The following is a 14159-nucleotide window of genomic DNA, read 5'->3' as shown; positions in this document are numbered from 1 at the left end:
ACAGAAAGCTGGCTAGGTTTGCTAGGAGGGTGTGCAAGCAATGCTCAGAAGCTCAGCCTGAAGTTATCATCACTTGGAGCTGAGACCAAGCTAGACTTCTACTTTCTCCTATGATTGAGGAGCAGTTAAGTGGCTCCAGTATCCTGGGATGGACTCATCCTGAAATCAGAGGTATCAAGAAGCTGTTGGACAGAACCTAGCAGGGGAGTACTTGATGGTGGTGGGGTGTGTGTAAGACCTCAGGTTGATGGGTGGCAGGAAGGGGAGGCAGAAAGATGCTTTGGGTTTACAGTAGGTTTTGCAAGAGTGGCAGAAGAGAAAGAGCAGAGAGGAGAAGAGAAAGAGCAGCTCAAGGTGTGGTTAGAGAGAAGCTGGCCCAGTGAGAGTTTAGATAGAATAGGTGTATGAATGTGTGTGTGCACATGCTTGCACACGTGCGTGCATATAATCCTGGGTGTGGGCAGGTGGTGGAAGCTGTTGTAGAACTCAAGAGGAGGAGGAAAAGGATCTGTGAGGCTAGATTGCGCCAACATGGTGGGTGACAGGCTTGACAGGATGGAGAAGAGGGGTGCAGGAAAGGACAGGTCAGCCAGAAGGGTTAGTGGGGCAGAAGACAGGCTGATCAGAGAGGGTACCAGGGAGGGCTGTATTGGGAACTTCAATCCACAGGCACTGAAGAGTGAAGTCAAAGCCAGGTTTGGGGAGAATGGCTCTATGGAAGTTGCTGATTAAACTGGAGGGGCAGTGTAGGGGGAGGACGCAGACTGAGATCACCTGGAAGGAGGGTCAGCCAGTCCCTAAGCCACGGTAGAACAGTGGCACGGGGGGACAGGTGATAGGCAGAAATTAGTACAAAGGCAAGCATGGCAGCCAGAGCAGAGGGTGGGATATGGGAGCAGACAGGAGGTAGGAAACTACCAAGATGTCAGTTTGAGCCTGTAGGACTTTGAAGAAGCTGAGAAAGAGAAGAGGGTTTTAGAAAGATGATGGTAAACTTGTCTTAGGGCAACAGCTGTTTCCTGAAGAAGTCTGTCACATGCCTTGATGGTGTTTGGGGGTTTAAGGGGAACACAGCCTGGATGAAAATCGATTACATGTCAGGCATTATCCCAGGTGCTGGGGAATCACCACAGAACATACAAACAAAAACTCCTATTCCATGAAGCTCCTATTTGGGTGGACTTCCTAGAAACATTTTTGTTTGTATGCTAAAGAGATGTATGCAAGCCAGGTACTGGTAGCTCATACCTGTAATCCTAGTTACTCAGGAGGCTGAGATCTGAGGATTGTCGTTTGAAGCCAGCCCTGGCAGGAAAGTCTGTGAGACAATTATCTCCAATTAATCACAGAAAAAGCTGACATGGCACTGTGGCTCAAGTGGTAGAGTGCTAGCTTTAAGCAAAAGGAGCTCAGGGACAGCACCCAAGCCCAGAGTTGAAACTCCAGGATGAGTGGAAAAAAGATGTATGCAGCTGGAATAGCCCCTGCTACTTTCTTCCTGCCTCAAGAGCACATGTGATGGCTGGAGCTATGGCAACAACTTATGCTAACAGGGTTATTAAGCATTTGAAATATGGCCAGTCGACATTGAGATGAGTTGTAAAATGCAAACAAGATTACACAGATAATATATAAAGATATATAAGATGTAAAATACCACCAGAAACCATTTTTTATTAACAACATGTTCAGATTATCATATTGTGGTATCATAATTCAGATTAAGACATATGCAACATTAGGTTAAATAAGATGTCATGGTACAATGAACTTCATTTCTCTGTACACTTTTAATGTGGCTACTACTAGAAAAAAATATATGCATGCAATACTGAGGTTGGACTTGGCCTTGCATTTGCTAGACAAGCACTCTACAACTTGAGCCTTGCCTCCAACCATTTTTTTGCTTTATTTTCTGATAGGGTCTCATACTTTTTTACTTGGTTGGCCTAAGACTCCAATCTTCCTATCCTTTCTACCCTTGTAGGTGAGATTTGAGATACATACTACTACACTAGCCTTGTTCATTGAGCTGGGAACCTCACTAAGTTTATTTTTGCCTGGGTTTGCCTCAAACTATTATCCTCCTGATTTCCCCTCACAAATATCTACCATGACAAAGATAAAGCACCACTTCTGGCCCAGGGCGTATTATATTTTTATTAGATGGCTTAAAAATCAGAACCTAAGATGCTAAACCTCTCTACTTCTTTAGAACCGTAAGCTCCTGTTTATTCTAGACTCTGTGTTTTTCCTCAGTTACTTGCAGGTAAGTGTGATCAGGAGGAGGAGAATGTGAGTTGGGGACCTCATCCACCTGACAGGAGGGAGACAGAAATAATCATACCTAGTGATAGAACTCCCTGCTATGGGAAATATGGATCTCCACTTCTTATCATGAGAGAAACCACAGTGGAGCAAGAGCCTGCAGCAAGCAGGGACGAGGGAGGCCAGGGCACCTCTTCCAGTGTGGGAAGCAGAACATTCAGCTGCTTCCCGGTTGCCATGGTTTCCTTCTGCCCCACCCAGCGGTACACATTTATTTGGATAATTCTGGCCAGTGATTCCCTAGGGCCTTGTGCAATCCTGGGTGGGCTGGGATCTGCAAGATGGTTTTTATTTTTCTCCAAGAAAAAAGGAAGCCCAGCTCCGGCCTCACAAGACTGTTGGCCAATTTCCCATTGCCCTTGCAAGTTCCTTGAGCTGCCAGATGCTAGCAAAAGCCCAAACAAGGCTGTGGTCACCACCCCAGACCCGCAGAGAGGGATGCTTAGGGCAGTACTGAGAGGCAAATGTCGACAGACTCTTCAATATGGAATCAAAAGTGCCTGGCTGGGTCTACAAAGCCACAATAGAACTGTGGAGATGCCAGGGTTTACCTGGGAAAGCTCCAGAACAAAATCCTTCAGCCAAGAACTCATTCATCCAGGCTCTGTGCCAACTTCCTGTGCTGAGATGAACTAGACATGGCCTCTGTCCTCAGGGAGCTCACAGTCCAGAGGAAGGAGACAAAGCAACCCATGTGGGACTCAGAGCAGCCAGAAAGTGCTTGGGCCAGGTGGCACCAAACCCAGATTGGAATTGGGATAAGAGAAAGGCGGTCAGAGGGGCTCCTAGAAGAAGGTACTCTTGCTGGAGCTGAGTCACAGAGAGAGCAAGTGGGCCGAGCTCCTATTGGGCAATAAGATCACAGATCCTCTGTGGACTAGAGACCCTAAAACTCCCATTATATGGTTAAATTTTGAAGAATAATAGTAAATTCAATGTGATATGCATGTGTTTGCTCCTCTTCCTCCTTTCTCTTTTTTTTTTTTTTGTTGTTTTTGGAGATAGGTTCTCATTAGGTAATCTAGCTAGGCCTCCAACTCACAATCCTCTTGCTTCCTGAGTCCTGGGATCACAGGTGTGCACCACCATGCTCCTTTGGGTTCTTCGAGAACATTTACCTTTACCTTCACTCATAAAGCAAACTTCGGTTTAAAAAAATTTTTTTTAGCAAACTTCTTATGATGAAATCAAGTTTCTCAAACTATTTTTTGAGCTGTAGGGCACCATGGAAGTGTTAGGTGGTAATAATAGTAAGTGTTGTGGTCATAGGGGCAGCAATGGTACCCATAATGCTGCTAAACCTATTCAAGGTTACCCAGGCCAGGCTTCAGGTCTCAAATGGTGCCCACTGACACCCACTCAGCAGGGACAAGGACATCTAACTAAGTGGTGACCACTATGGCACCTCCCTTTGAAAGGATGACTCTTCCTGGTCCTCTTAAACTGTGGGTGGGACTGTCTTCTCCAGGAAGAACTGTTTGATAGTGCCTGTAATATGTGTGTGTGTGTGTGTGTGTGTGTGTGTGTGTGTGTGTGTGTGTGTGTGTGTGTGTGTTCAAGCCAGTACTGGAGCTTGAACTCAGGACTTTGCATTTGACTTTTTTTTTTTTTTCTCAAGGCTGGCATTCAGCCATTTGAGCCACATCTCCACTTCTGGCTTTTTGGTGGTTATTTGAAGATAAGTGTGTCATGGACTTTTCTGTCTGAGTACATAGGATTATAAGTGTGAGTCACCTGTGCACAGCTCTAGACTACTTCTAATATCTAATGCAATGTAAGTTCTATGTAAAATAATTAACAGCTACAGTAGTTGTATTGTTTAGGCTGAAATGACAAGAAATGAGTCTGTACATGTTGAAGACAGACAAAATGTCTTGATTTCTGCTTGAATGCATGGATGCAAAAACCAATAAGAAGAGGCCTTACTGTACGCTCATAGGCTGAGCCCAGTGCAGATGGGCTGATCACCTCCTATGAAGACAGCCAAAGGGAGAGGTTTTCCTTCTTAATATGATGTCTAGGCACTCAGCTCATGTACAACACACTATGCACACATCTGTACCCACACTCCACTATGGTGGAGGGATAGATGCACAAACTAAACCCCTGTTGGTCTCTAGGCCTGAGCATTTACTTGTCTCCTGCAGTGAGGCAGGTGAGTAGACAGATCAGAGTTCAACTTCTTCCAGTACAGAATTTCACACCCATGAGAACAATTGCTGCACTATCAGTTATGCCTACAACTGTCCATATTAGGTAAAGTGGCACTTAACCTGCTGGGGCCAGCAGGCTTTACCCTAGTGGGTGACTTCAGAGGTCCGGAATGTGAGATAGGCTTATCCTGGGAGGAGATAGCGGCCTGGTGCTCCCAGCTTCACTCCTTCCATCTCTCATCCTTCCTGCTCTACCTCTCTGCTGCCCTGCTGGGCTTCGCTCAAGTGATTCAGGAGTCACATGACAGGCTGGACCTGAGCTTCACACTGGGAAGGCAGGCACCTTGGAGGCAAAGACAAGTGTGGGTCACATGTGAGAAGATGAGGTATAGGTTAACTGTGCTGGGTGCTCACAAAATACAGAATGCTCTTCTAAAAAGATGGCAGACAAGTTTTCATTATGTCATCTGGCCCCATTCCTGCTGCTGATGACAATGGTCCATGACTCATTTCCTGTGAGCCTGTCTTTACAGCAATGTTGTACCAATGCCTCCTAGTCTGTAATGATCGCTTGTGGCTATTCAACAGTCCCATGGGAGGTGGAAGAAAGAGTCCTGAACTGGACTGGTATGTCCAGTGATAACTGGGGCTCCTCATCCACAAGTCTCTAGGTTCTCTGAGTACAGGACTCTCTCCTCAAAGCCTGGCCCCGGGAAGCTTTTCTCCTCATCTCCTCCCACCATCCAGCTATCCATTCTGCTTTTCTTGGCTCTCACCATCCCTCCACTCCCCCCACACCCTTTTTCCCATTATATAAGCAACACCTTCTTCCTGGAAAATGTCTCTCTGCCTGTGTTTCCTCTAGTTGTTCCCTTGGCTCTACAAGGCACAGTCCTACTCACCTGTCAAGCCCCACATCATCCCTCCTCTTCCAGGAAGCATTCCCAGACTACTGCAGTCACAATTAGTCACTTGTTTTTCTATACTTCTGCATGCGACTATGCACATCTCTCTCATTGTACTTAGGATGCTAATAATAATAATGGAAAATTGTTATTTTGGTTTCTGATTGCATATGATGTGCTAGGCAATACTGTAAGTACTTAAGACCGCCTCCCTCATTTTATCATACTTGGCTCCCTCCCAAATTCCCCTTCCCAAGTTGTACAGTTGGTTTACACCATATTGTCTTCTAAGTATTGCTATTATATTGGTTCACCTTTTACCCTTTGTCCCTCCACTTTGATATTCCCTTTCCCTTCCAAAATCAGTTACGGTGACATCAGGGGTAAAATCATGGGGAAGAAAGGCAAAAGAAAAAGGCATAATTTCACATGGTACATTGAAAATAACAACAACAATGATAAAGCACTCATTTCCATAACTTGGAGTTCACTTTGCTTAGCTTCATCTTATGTGTTTATATGTACATAGCTACTGAGCTATTGTGATCTTCTGCTAGGACTATTTTAGACAAGTACTAATTATTGCCAATGTTATCTCCAATTAAGCACCAGACCAGAAGTGGAGCTGTGGTTCAGAGTAGTAGAGTGCTAGCTTTGAGTAACAGGGACAGCATCCAGGCCCCAAGTTTAAGCTCCAGTAACAGACCAAAAAAAAAAAAAAGAAGAAGAAGAAAAGCATAAGAACTACCTTATTTAATCCTCATAGGAACTCTAAGGAAGGTGCCATTAATAACCCCATTTTATAAGGAATTATACAGATATCAAGTAACCTGCCCAAGACCACAGAACAAGCAGAAGCCAATAAGTACCTAGAAAAAAAAATCTCTGGAACATAGCAACTATTCACCGATAAATTACAAAACAAGGGTAAAAATGTAAATAATCATATTTCTGTCTTCATTACAGAAAACTCAAGCAAGAAGAACTTCCCATTCATTGCTTCTACATTCCTATGCATTGCGGACCTAATTGATGTGTGAGGTACTGGAAACATGGTTAATGGAAGAATGAATTGAAGAATATGAAATCAAACTGAGGAAAAGCCCCAACTCCAGCACTGCCACCCATTGGCTTCAGTTAAATAGTCCAGCTTGTCACCTGTCCATGCAGGTGACAACATGCAACATTCTCTTATACAGCTTCTGACCTTTAACATAAAAGTTTACATAAAAAGTGGCCAAGCCCATGATTTTGTGATCATGGTAACCCCACTCTTAGATATTTATTATGAGTTCTTCTGGGGTGCTTTCCCTGGCCACACCTGAATGTCACATGTGAGCCAGGTGTTATCCTAAGGCACAGCCAATATCAGCCCTGAAAGAGTTAATTTGGCTTGATCCTTGGTTCACTCCAATCTTATCCAAAGTCACACCCAGGGAAAGAATTATTAAGGGCCTGATGAAACTCTCCTACATAGTAATAAGTAATAAACAATGAACTGACATTAGATTATGCAACTGATACCTGAGCTTTTGCTCTGGAGATCTTTGAGGTTATTCTGTTTGTCTCCTACCATCTCTACCAGAACTCTTCTTCTCTGAATAGATCTTGGTCCCCAATCACCTGCCACCACCACCAGCACATGCATGCATACACACACACACAGACACAGACAGACAGACAGACAGACAGACACACACACATATACACACGATAAATGCTAGTGAAATGCTAAAGGCCATGGCCTCTAGAGTTGGTACAAGGTATGTCTACATCCTAAGAAGGTAGGGGTCTGGCTAAGTTGTGTTTGTTCTCATCTTACCTATGGCTAACCAAGAGCATGGCTCTCTGCCTGACACCTGATACACTTAGATTACCGGGCTTAACATTTGTGATCAGCCATATGTATGTTAATGCCCAGGATGCTTTGTTTAGTTAATGCTAAGTATAAACAATTACACTAAAGGAAAAGAACATGGTTGTATGACCAAGAGAAGACACTTTCTCTTGGAAAGAGAGGTAAGACCCCTGTCCTGTGGTTTTCACTTGCAATAAGGAACATAAGCATTTCTACATGTGAATCTAATGGGAAGATTTATCCCATACCTGGAACAAAAGAAGCCATCTATTGTGAAGGACAATGATCTCTCTTGTGCCTTATCCTGTACCCCACATACTCCTTCATGTCAGTCATCCAATGCTTGAAAAAGCAACCAATCACAGTAACTAATTGGTCTAGAAGTGGACCAGTCAAAATCCTTCCTTGACATTTTTTTTTCAATATTACATTGGAAGAAAAAGCTCCAGTCTTTAGAGTCATGTAGCTTTGAAAATATGAACAAGAGGCTACAAATACAAAAGAAAACCTGTCTGTAGGAAAAAGAATAACACTAACACAGAGCAAAATATCCCACAAGAATGGATGGGTCCAATGGGACACATCAAATGTATCTTCCCCTACTTAGTCCCCGGGTAGGTTTTATGAGGTAGACTATCACACATTTGAAAGGCATACAAACTCTTGAGCCAACCCCACTCTTACTTAGCATCACTAACGAAAGACATTTTCTTTCTCTCTGTGTCTCAGTTGTCAACAATGACGTGCCAACCACAAGATGTGAAGACTGTTACTTCAAGCCAAGCCTGTAAAGTGGGGACTGGTCAGACAAGCCAGAGAAACCACCTGGCTGGTGACTTTTGAAACAAGAACATCTTCATGATGGCCAGCCTTCCACTCATCGCCCAGCTAGATGACTCTCTCAGAAGGCCCACCTCCTGATCACCAACAAAGACCTAGGACAGTCACAGAGTGCTGAGTGTGTAGGGAGATGACATTTTCTAACAAAATAGTTCTGGCGCCAGGTGCCAGTGCCTCAGGCCTGTCATCCTAGTTACTCAGAAGGATGACACACAGAGGATCACTGCTCAAAGACAGCCCTATTAGAAAAGTTCTGGAGACCCTGTCTTCAAAATAGCCAGCAAAAAGCTTAGGGGCTAGAAGTATGTCGCAAGTGGTCAAATGCCAGTTGTGAGCAAGCAAACGTAAAAATGCCGAGTTCAACCCATAGTATTGACAAAACAGAATAGCAAAAATAAATGAACATACAGTTCTGCAGCCCTTTGGAGAGAGCACCATGGAGCCAGGTGACCTGACTTCTTTCTATGGGACTTTTTTTTCTTTTTGCCAGTCCTGGGGCTTGAACTCAGAGCCTGAGCACTGCCCCTGGCTTCTTTTTGCTCAAGGCTAGCACTCTACCACTTGAGCCACAGCACCACTTCTGGTCTTTTCTATATGTGTGGTGCTAAGAAATCCAACCCAGGGCTTCATGTATGCAAGGCAAGCACTCTACCATTAGGCCATATTCCCAGCCCTCTGTGGGACTTTTATATGCTATTTATTTGATGGACTGTATTTGAGTATGTGGGCTCATTAAAAAAGAAAAACTACCATATACAATGATTGGGAAGGGTAACTCTGACAGCAAAGAGCTTTGTTTGCTGCCTTTACCTTTGAGATCTACCCAGTGAGATATGAACCATGAAGTTATGACTTAAAAGAGAGGCATGGGAGGAATGGCACCCAGAACACAAGTCTCCCCCTTTTCCCTGCTATCCCCAGGTCCCCCTGAGGCTACAAGGCCTCCATTTATGGGCAGGCACTGATGGATGTTTCACATGCTATTAGAATTTTCTTCCTATGCCCCATTCAATTTTCCCCCCCACCCCCAGGCCAGAAGAAGCTCAGCAGCTGTCTCCCCAGGCCAATGCAAAGCAGCCATATCCCACGGTAGACTCAGCAGCTCCTCATCACCAAAACAAAAACACAACAGGCCTGATTGCCATGGAGAGTTCAATCCTCTTGTCCTGGGATTGGCACTGACTGGAATTCCAAGGGCTCTGGCTGAGCTACCTCCTGAGAGGTCTAAAAACAGTACATTCAATCTTAACCTAAACACACAGTCTGGATCAGTGCCCAGGCTGACAGCCCCTTGGGGCCAGCAGCAAGTCTTGACTTCTAGCTGCCCGTTGGGTGGTGGCATTTCAGAGATGTGATGCTCTGCTTGGCCCATGTTCATTGATCAACTGCCTAAGGCTGAACTATGGGGGATGCAACAAGCTTGTAGATGGTTAACTCCAAATGTACTTCTGAGTAGAGAAATGCATCCTGGGGAAAGTGCAGGGAAGTGGAGAATGTTGAGGTGTCAGGAGGAAAAGAAATAAAAGAGGAAGGAAAATAAGTTAAGGTTGAAAGACCTCCTTCTTAGCTGAGTAATTAAAAATCAGAGAATCTTTCTAAAAGCTTTGTTTGCAAAGAAGCACAACTCTGTAATTATATCTCTCTAAGGGACCTTGGGCTTAAGCCCTGGAATTAGATAGATCAAAGCTATCTTCTAGTTCTCAAATGGCCCAAGGAATGACTGAAGCTATTAATCAGATCATGAACATGAAGTGCCTAGCATGTAGAAGCTGCATGATAAACAAAGGCTACTGGAGGTACCATCTGAGAAGGAACAGAAGTAGAACAATGGCACGTATTCACTTGACACCTTCCACTTTGCCTTTGGTTTCCCTTCCTTGGAAAGGGCACAAGAATGGTGGCTGAGGCAGGGCATGGTAGCTCAAATCTGCAATCCTAGCTATTTAGAGGCTGAGTTTAGCTAGATGGTGGTTCAAGGCCACTGTGAATAGAAAGTCTATGAGACCTCTTCTCAACTGATAGCAGGGCACAGTGATATGCACCTGTAATCCCAGATGTGGTGGGAAGCCTAAAATAGGCAGATCACTCTCTAGGCACATTGCCTAAGCAAGAGGCAAGACCCTATCTCAAACATAACCAGACAATGAAAGGGCTGGAGATGTGTCTCAGTGGTAAAGCACCTGCATCTAGGCCCTGAATTCAAACCCCAATATCAATTTTAAAAAATACATCAACGAATTGTTTTTTAAAGAGCATGGCTGAGGCTGCCACAATGATTTATCCCAGCTTGGATCCTTAGAGCATGTATAGACAAGGAAAACTTTCAATAGAGAACGATACAGCACTGATACCCACATCTAAGAACCTTAAACTAGCAAAATAATAACAGTTCCCTAATTCCCCTATGTCAACCCATCTGTCACATGAAATGAGAAATGTCTGTGAGGGTCTCCCTTACCTTGGTGTTCATACATGACTTCCCTCGCTTGTATTCTTTGTGGGAGCCGCGCTTGTCCAGTTTGTACCACAAAGCTTTGGCCTTCCAGGTGGTCACACTAGACTTGAGCTTGGAGTAAAAGTTTCTGTGGTCCAGAGGGTCTAGGTCTAGGAGGCGTGTGAGCATGTTGAAGGCCTGGAGGGTGCCTTTGCACGTGGATGCCTGGACAAAGTTCTCAAAGACATGGCTCACATGAGTGTGCTTCTCATCCTCATTCTCCCCCATGGTTCAGGAACTGCCTGGCGCAGTGGTGTGGAGAGGGCAAAGGTGATCACCATGAAGCACCTGGAGAAGTGTTAAACCTGCAAAGACAAAGACAAAGGTGAGCTTCGTGGGAGATGTGGGGGAAGGAGGGTTGGTACTGAGCGGAAAAATAAAATTCCATTAAGGTAATAAAAAGCTGATGTTAGTTCTTAGTACTTAACACTAAATCTAGAACATCTTTGGAAAATGTTCAAGGGTACCTTCCAACCTGGCAGGGTGCCTCTGCTGGCAATCTTTCTCCCAGTGCCCACTCTTCTCCCTAGCTGTAAGAATCACAGATTGCACAAAGCTATATATACCTCTGCTAATGTCAACAGGACCTGGTCAGTTGTGCTAGAAGCCAGATGGCTCCGGAAATGGTGACTACTAAAATGGATAAGCCTGCAAAGTACACCAGACTGTGCATCACTGAAAATGCACCATTCTTGGTGCTGCAAGTTGATTTGTGAATATGACACAGGAACATTAAATTAGGGCATGATAAGTATCTCAAAGCATGCCGCCTCATCTATCCTTAGACTGGCCCTTGAAAGTCTTTCTTCACTGATCATCAAAGGACAGGACTTTTTTCCACATGGGTGACAAACAGCACCACCTAAAAATCTGCTCAGGGAATCTGGTAAGAGTATACCATCTACCTCAGAAGACACACAGAAGACAGAAGATGGAGGGAGACACGTAGTGGCCTCCTCATTCCAAAAGGCAAAAGGAGGCCATGCTTGGTAAGGCCAGGCTGTGAGCTGTTTGGAGCAAGTGCACAGGCTGATGAAGGGGAATAAAAAGTGATGGGTGTTCATTCACATCACAAAAATAGCTTGCTTGGGTTTTGGCCATGGTCTTTTCTTTCTGCACCACTCTAACCTCAGGCACTTCTTATGAAAGTCATTTTAGTTTCAAAGGAACAAAAATAAAGTAGAGCTGATTTTTCCCAAGCATTGGCTACTTTTTTTTTTCCAGAGTGCAAAGCTGGTGCACAGACTAGTGTGGAGGGGCTAAGGTTGGCCCAGCTGTCAGAAGGACTGAGGGGGTCTGTAAACAGGAGGGCTCAGGAGACCAAGCTCCCCAACAAGGCCCTCAGGCAACTGTACACTCTCCAATTGCAAACATTTATTGTGGACACATTTGGATGGCAGGTTGGGTTTGCACTAAAAGCCGAGACTGCTGCTTATCTTTTCCCATAATCTCTGGTCTTATTGTTTTTGCCAGTACTTGGGCTTAAACTCAGGGCCTGGGTAGTATACCTTAACTTTTTATTTGCTCAAGGCTGGTATTTTAACTAGAAGTAGAAGTCTCATGGTCTTTTTAGCCATGGCTAGCTTCAAACAGAGATCTTCAGATCTCACCCTCCTGAGCAGCTAGACATACACAAACGAGCCACCAGCACCCAACTCTATCTCATACTCCATCAACTTTGGTAAGTAGGAATCACTAGGTGCTGGAGATGCAGAGATGGCAGGTCAAAGTGAGGAAGACAGAACAATAGATCAAGAGAAAAGCACTTTAGAATGGGAACAATATACATGGGATGCAGAATAGCAGGTGGCCAACAGAGCCTCAAGGAGGCCAGAGGGGCCCCCAAAGAAAAATTCCAAACAAAGCTTCAGTTCTAGGGGTGAGGGAAACGTCACTACAAAACTGGGGAGTGGCCATTCCAGGCCAAGGAGGCACCCTACAGAGACATACCACTGGAAAGAGAACAGCTACAGTGTCACTGCAAGTTCAAGGGGTTAGGATTTCTGAGATGTGCATGGGGTGGGATGAGGGTGATGTCGAAGGCAGACCATGGTGGGTGTCCTCGCTAGGCCACATGGCCCCTTCCCTAGTTGCTCTGCCTGGCCTGGAGAAGACAGATTCCTTCATGGATGTGCTTGGCTCCTCTCATGTTCATGGCACTCGCTTTGGCATCCTTCACATAAACACTGCTGCCTCCCGGGTCTCAACTTCCTCCCACGTGCCATGCTTGCCACCCAGAAGGCATAAACAGAAAGCAGGACCCAGTTGCTTCGCAAGGCCTATTAACATTCCCAGACTTTATCTATCTTTGGAAGTACGTTGGTGCCAGCATTGAATACAGGATACAGTAGCTCAAGGACAAATATAAAGCTACTGGGATTTCACTGAGGATGGGCAGGTGACTATGGGCAGGCTATGAGGACTAAAGTTTAAAGCACAATTTAGCTCCTCTCTACCTCTGTAAATTTCCAATTAATCCCCTAAAAACCAAGCAGGCTGCTTAGAGGAGGAGGAAGGAAGCCTGGATAATGGTGGGTCCTGGCTGGGGAGGTATAGCAGCTACCTCTAGCCCATAGGCAGATTGCATGTGGGAATGCACCAGACTGAAAAAAAAAATCAATTTTGCAAATCGGTTGGCAAATTCTCTAGATTGCCAACTCTTCCTTGTCTAAAACTGCACAGGGTTTTGAGGTAGGAAGCTAGATCTGACTCCCAGATAATAATTTACAAACTGGAAGAACTTGTCTTCTCCCTCTAAGGAAAAATGAACCACCTAATCTCAGGGCTCCAGTGGAAAAGGAGCCAAATGTGGTGCTGAGGGCCTGTGGCGTGGGTGTGGGAGCCCCAGGAACTAGCTTTTATCTGTGGTGTGATAAGGGAAGGTGGAGGGAGATGGCCAGACAGGAGATAAGCCAGACTTGGACATGCAACCCCCCTCACCATGGCTGGCAGTACCAGGCTCAGACCTGTCTCTACCTCTAAAAGGTCAAGTCTCAGCCTTTAAAACTGGCCTAGCAGTTTAAGTCAAAGATGATGCTAACACCGATGCTGGGCAGTGTTCTTCATTGGGCAACATTAGAATACTCAGTCAGTTAGAGCTGGCATGACCATAGGCAAGCTATCTCATCTGCCTCAGTCTCAGTTTTCCCATCTATAGATGGGAACAACAGCAGTACTTCCTTCACAGGATGGCAAAGAATAAATGATCTGATGTGTTTAGCAATCAAGAACTATGTTACTGCACTTACCTAGCAGCTAGTTCAAAGCTCTGGGTTCAATCCTCAGCACCATAAACAAAAGCTAAAACAAAACAAAACAAAAAGTGTACTAGACTAGCTTCCCGGGTCAATAACATAACCCTTAATTCTACAGAACACAGACTTTCAATTCATAAGACCTGGGTTCAAACTCACTTCTTAGCCCTGTAGCTTCGGATAAATTATTAAACTACTAAATTTCAAGGACCACATATGTCAAGTGGAAACCCTGCACAGCAGTTTTGGTGGTGAACTGAAGATACACTGGTACACAGTAATGTTGGTAATGAACTTGGAGGGGCCAGGTTAGCACTAACAAAGGCA

General features: G+C 44.9%; 1 protein-coding gene across 5 annotated transcripts in view; it reads right to left on the bottom strand.

Annotated features, from left to right (window-relative positions):
* The window catches only part of Mical2 (microtubule associated monooxygenase, calponin and LIM domain containing 2), a 190002-nt gene that overhangs the window by 135048 nt on the left and 40795 nt on the right, over nt 1-14159 (bottom strand). For all 5 annotated transcript variants that reach the window (XM_048359417.1, XM_048359414.1, XM_048359415.1 and 2 more), the window contains exon 3: nt 10543-10883. In XM_048359417.1, the coding sequence (XP_048215374.1) occupies nt 10543-10806 (264 nt within the window). In that variant the 5' untranslated portion in view covers nt 10807-10883. The remainder of the gene's footprint in view (nt 1-10542; nt 10884-14159) is intronic.

This window comes from Perognathus longimembris, chromosome 13 (genome assembly GCF_023159225.1).
Source record: "Perognathus longimembris pacificus isolate PPM17 chromosome 13, ASM2315922v1, whole genome shotgun sequence".
Taxonomy (NCBI): Eukaryota; Metazoa; Chordata; class Mammalia; order Rodentia; family Heteromyidae; genus Perognathus; species Perognathus longimembris.
This window is presented reverse-complemented; position numbering and strand designations above follow the sequence as displayed.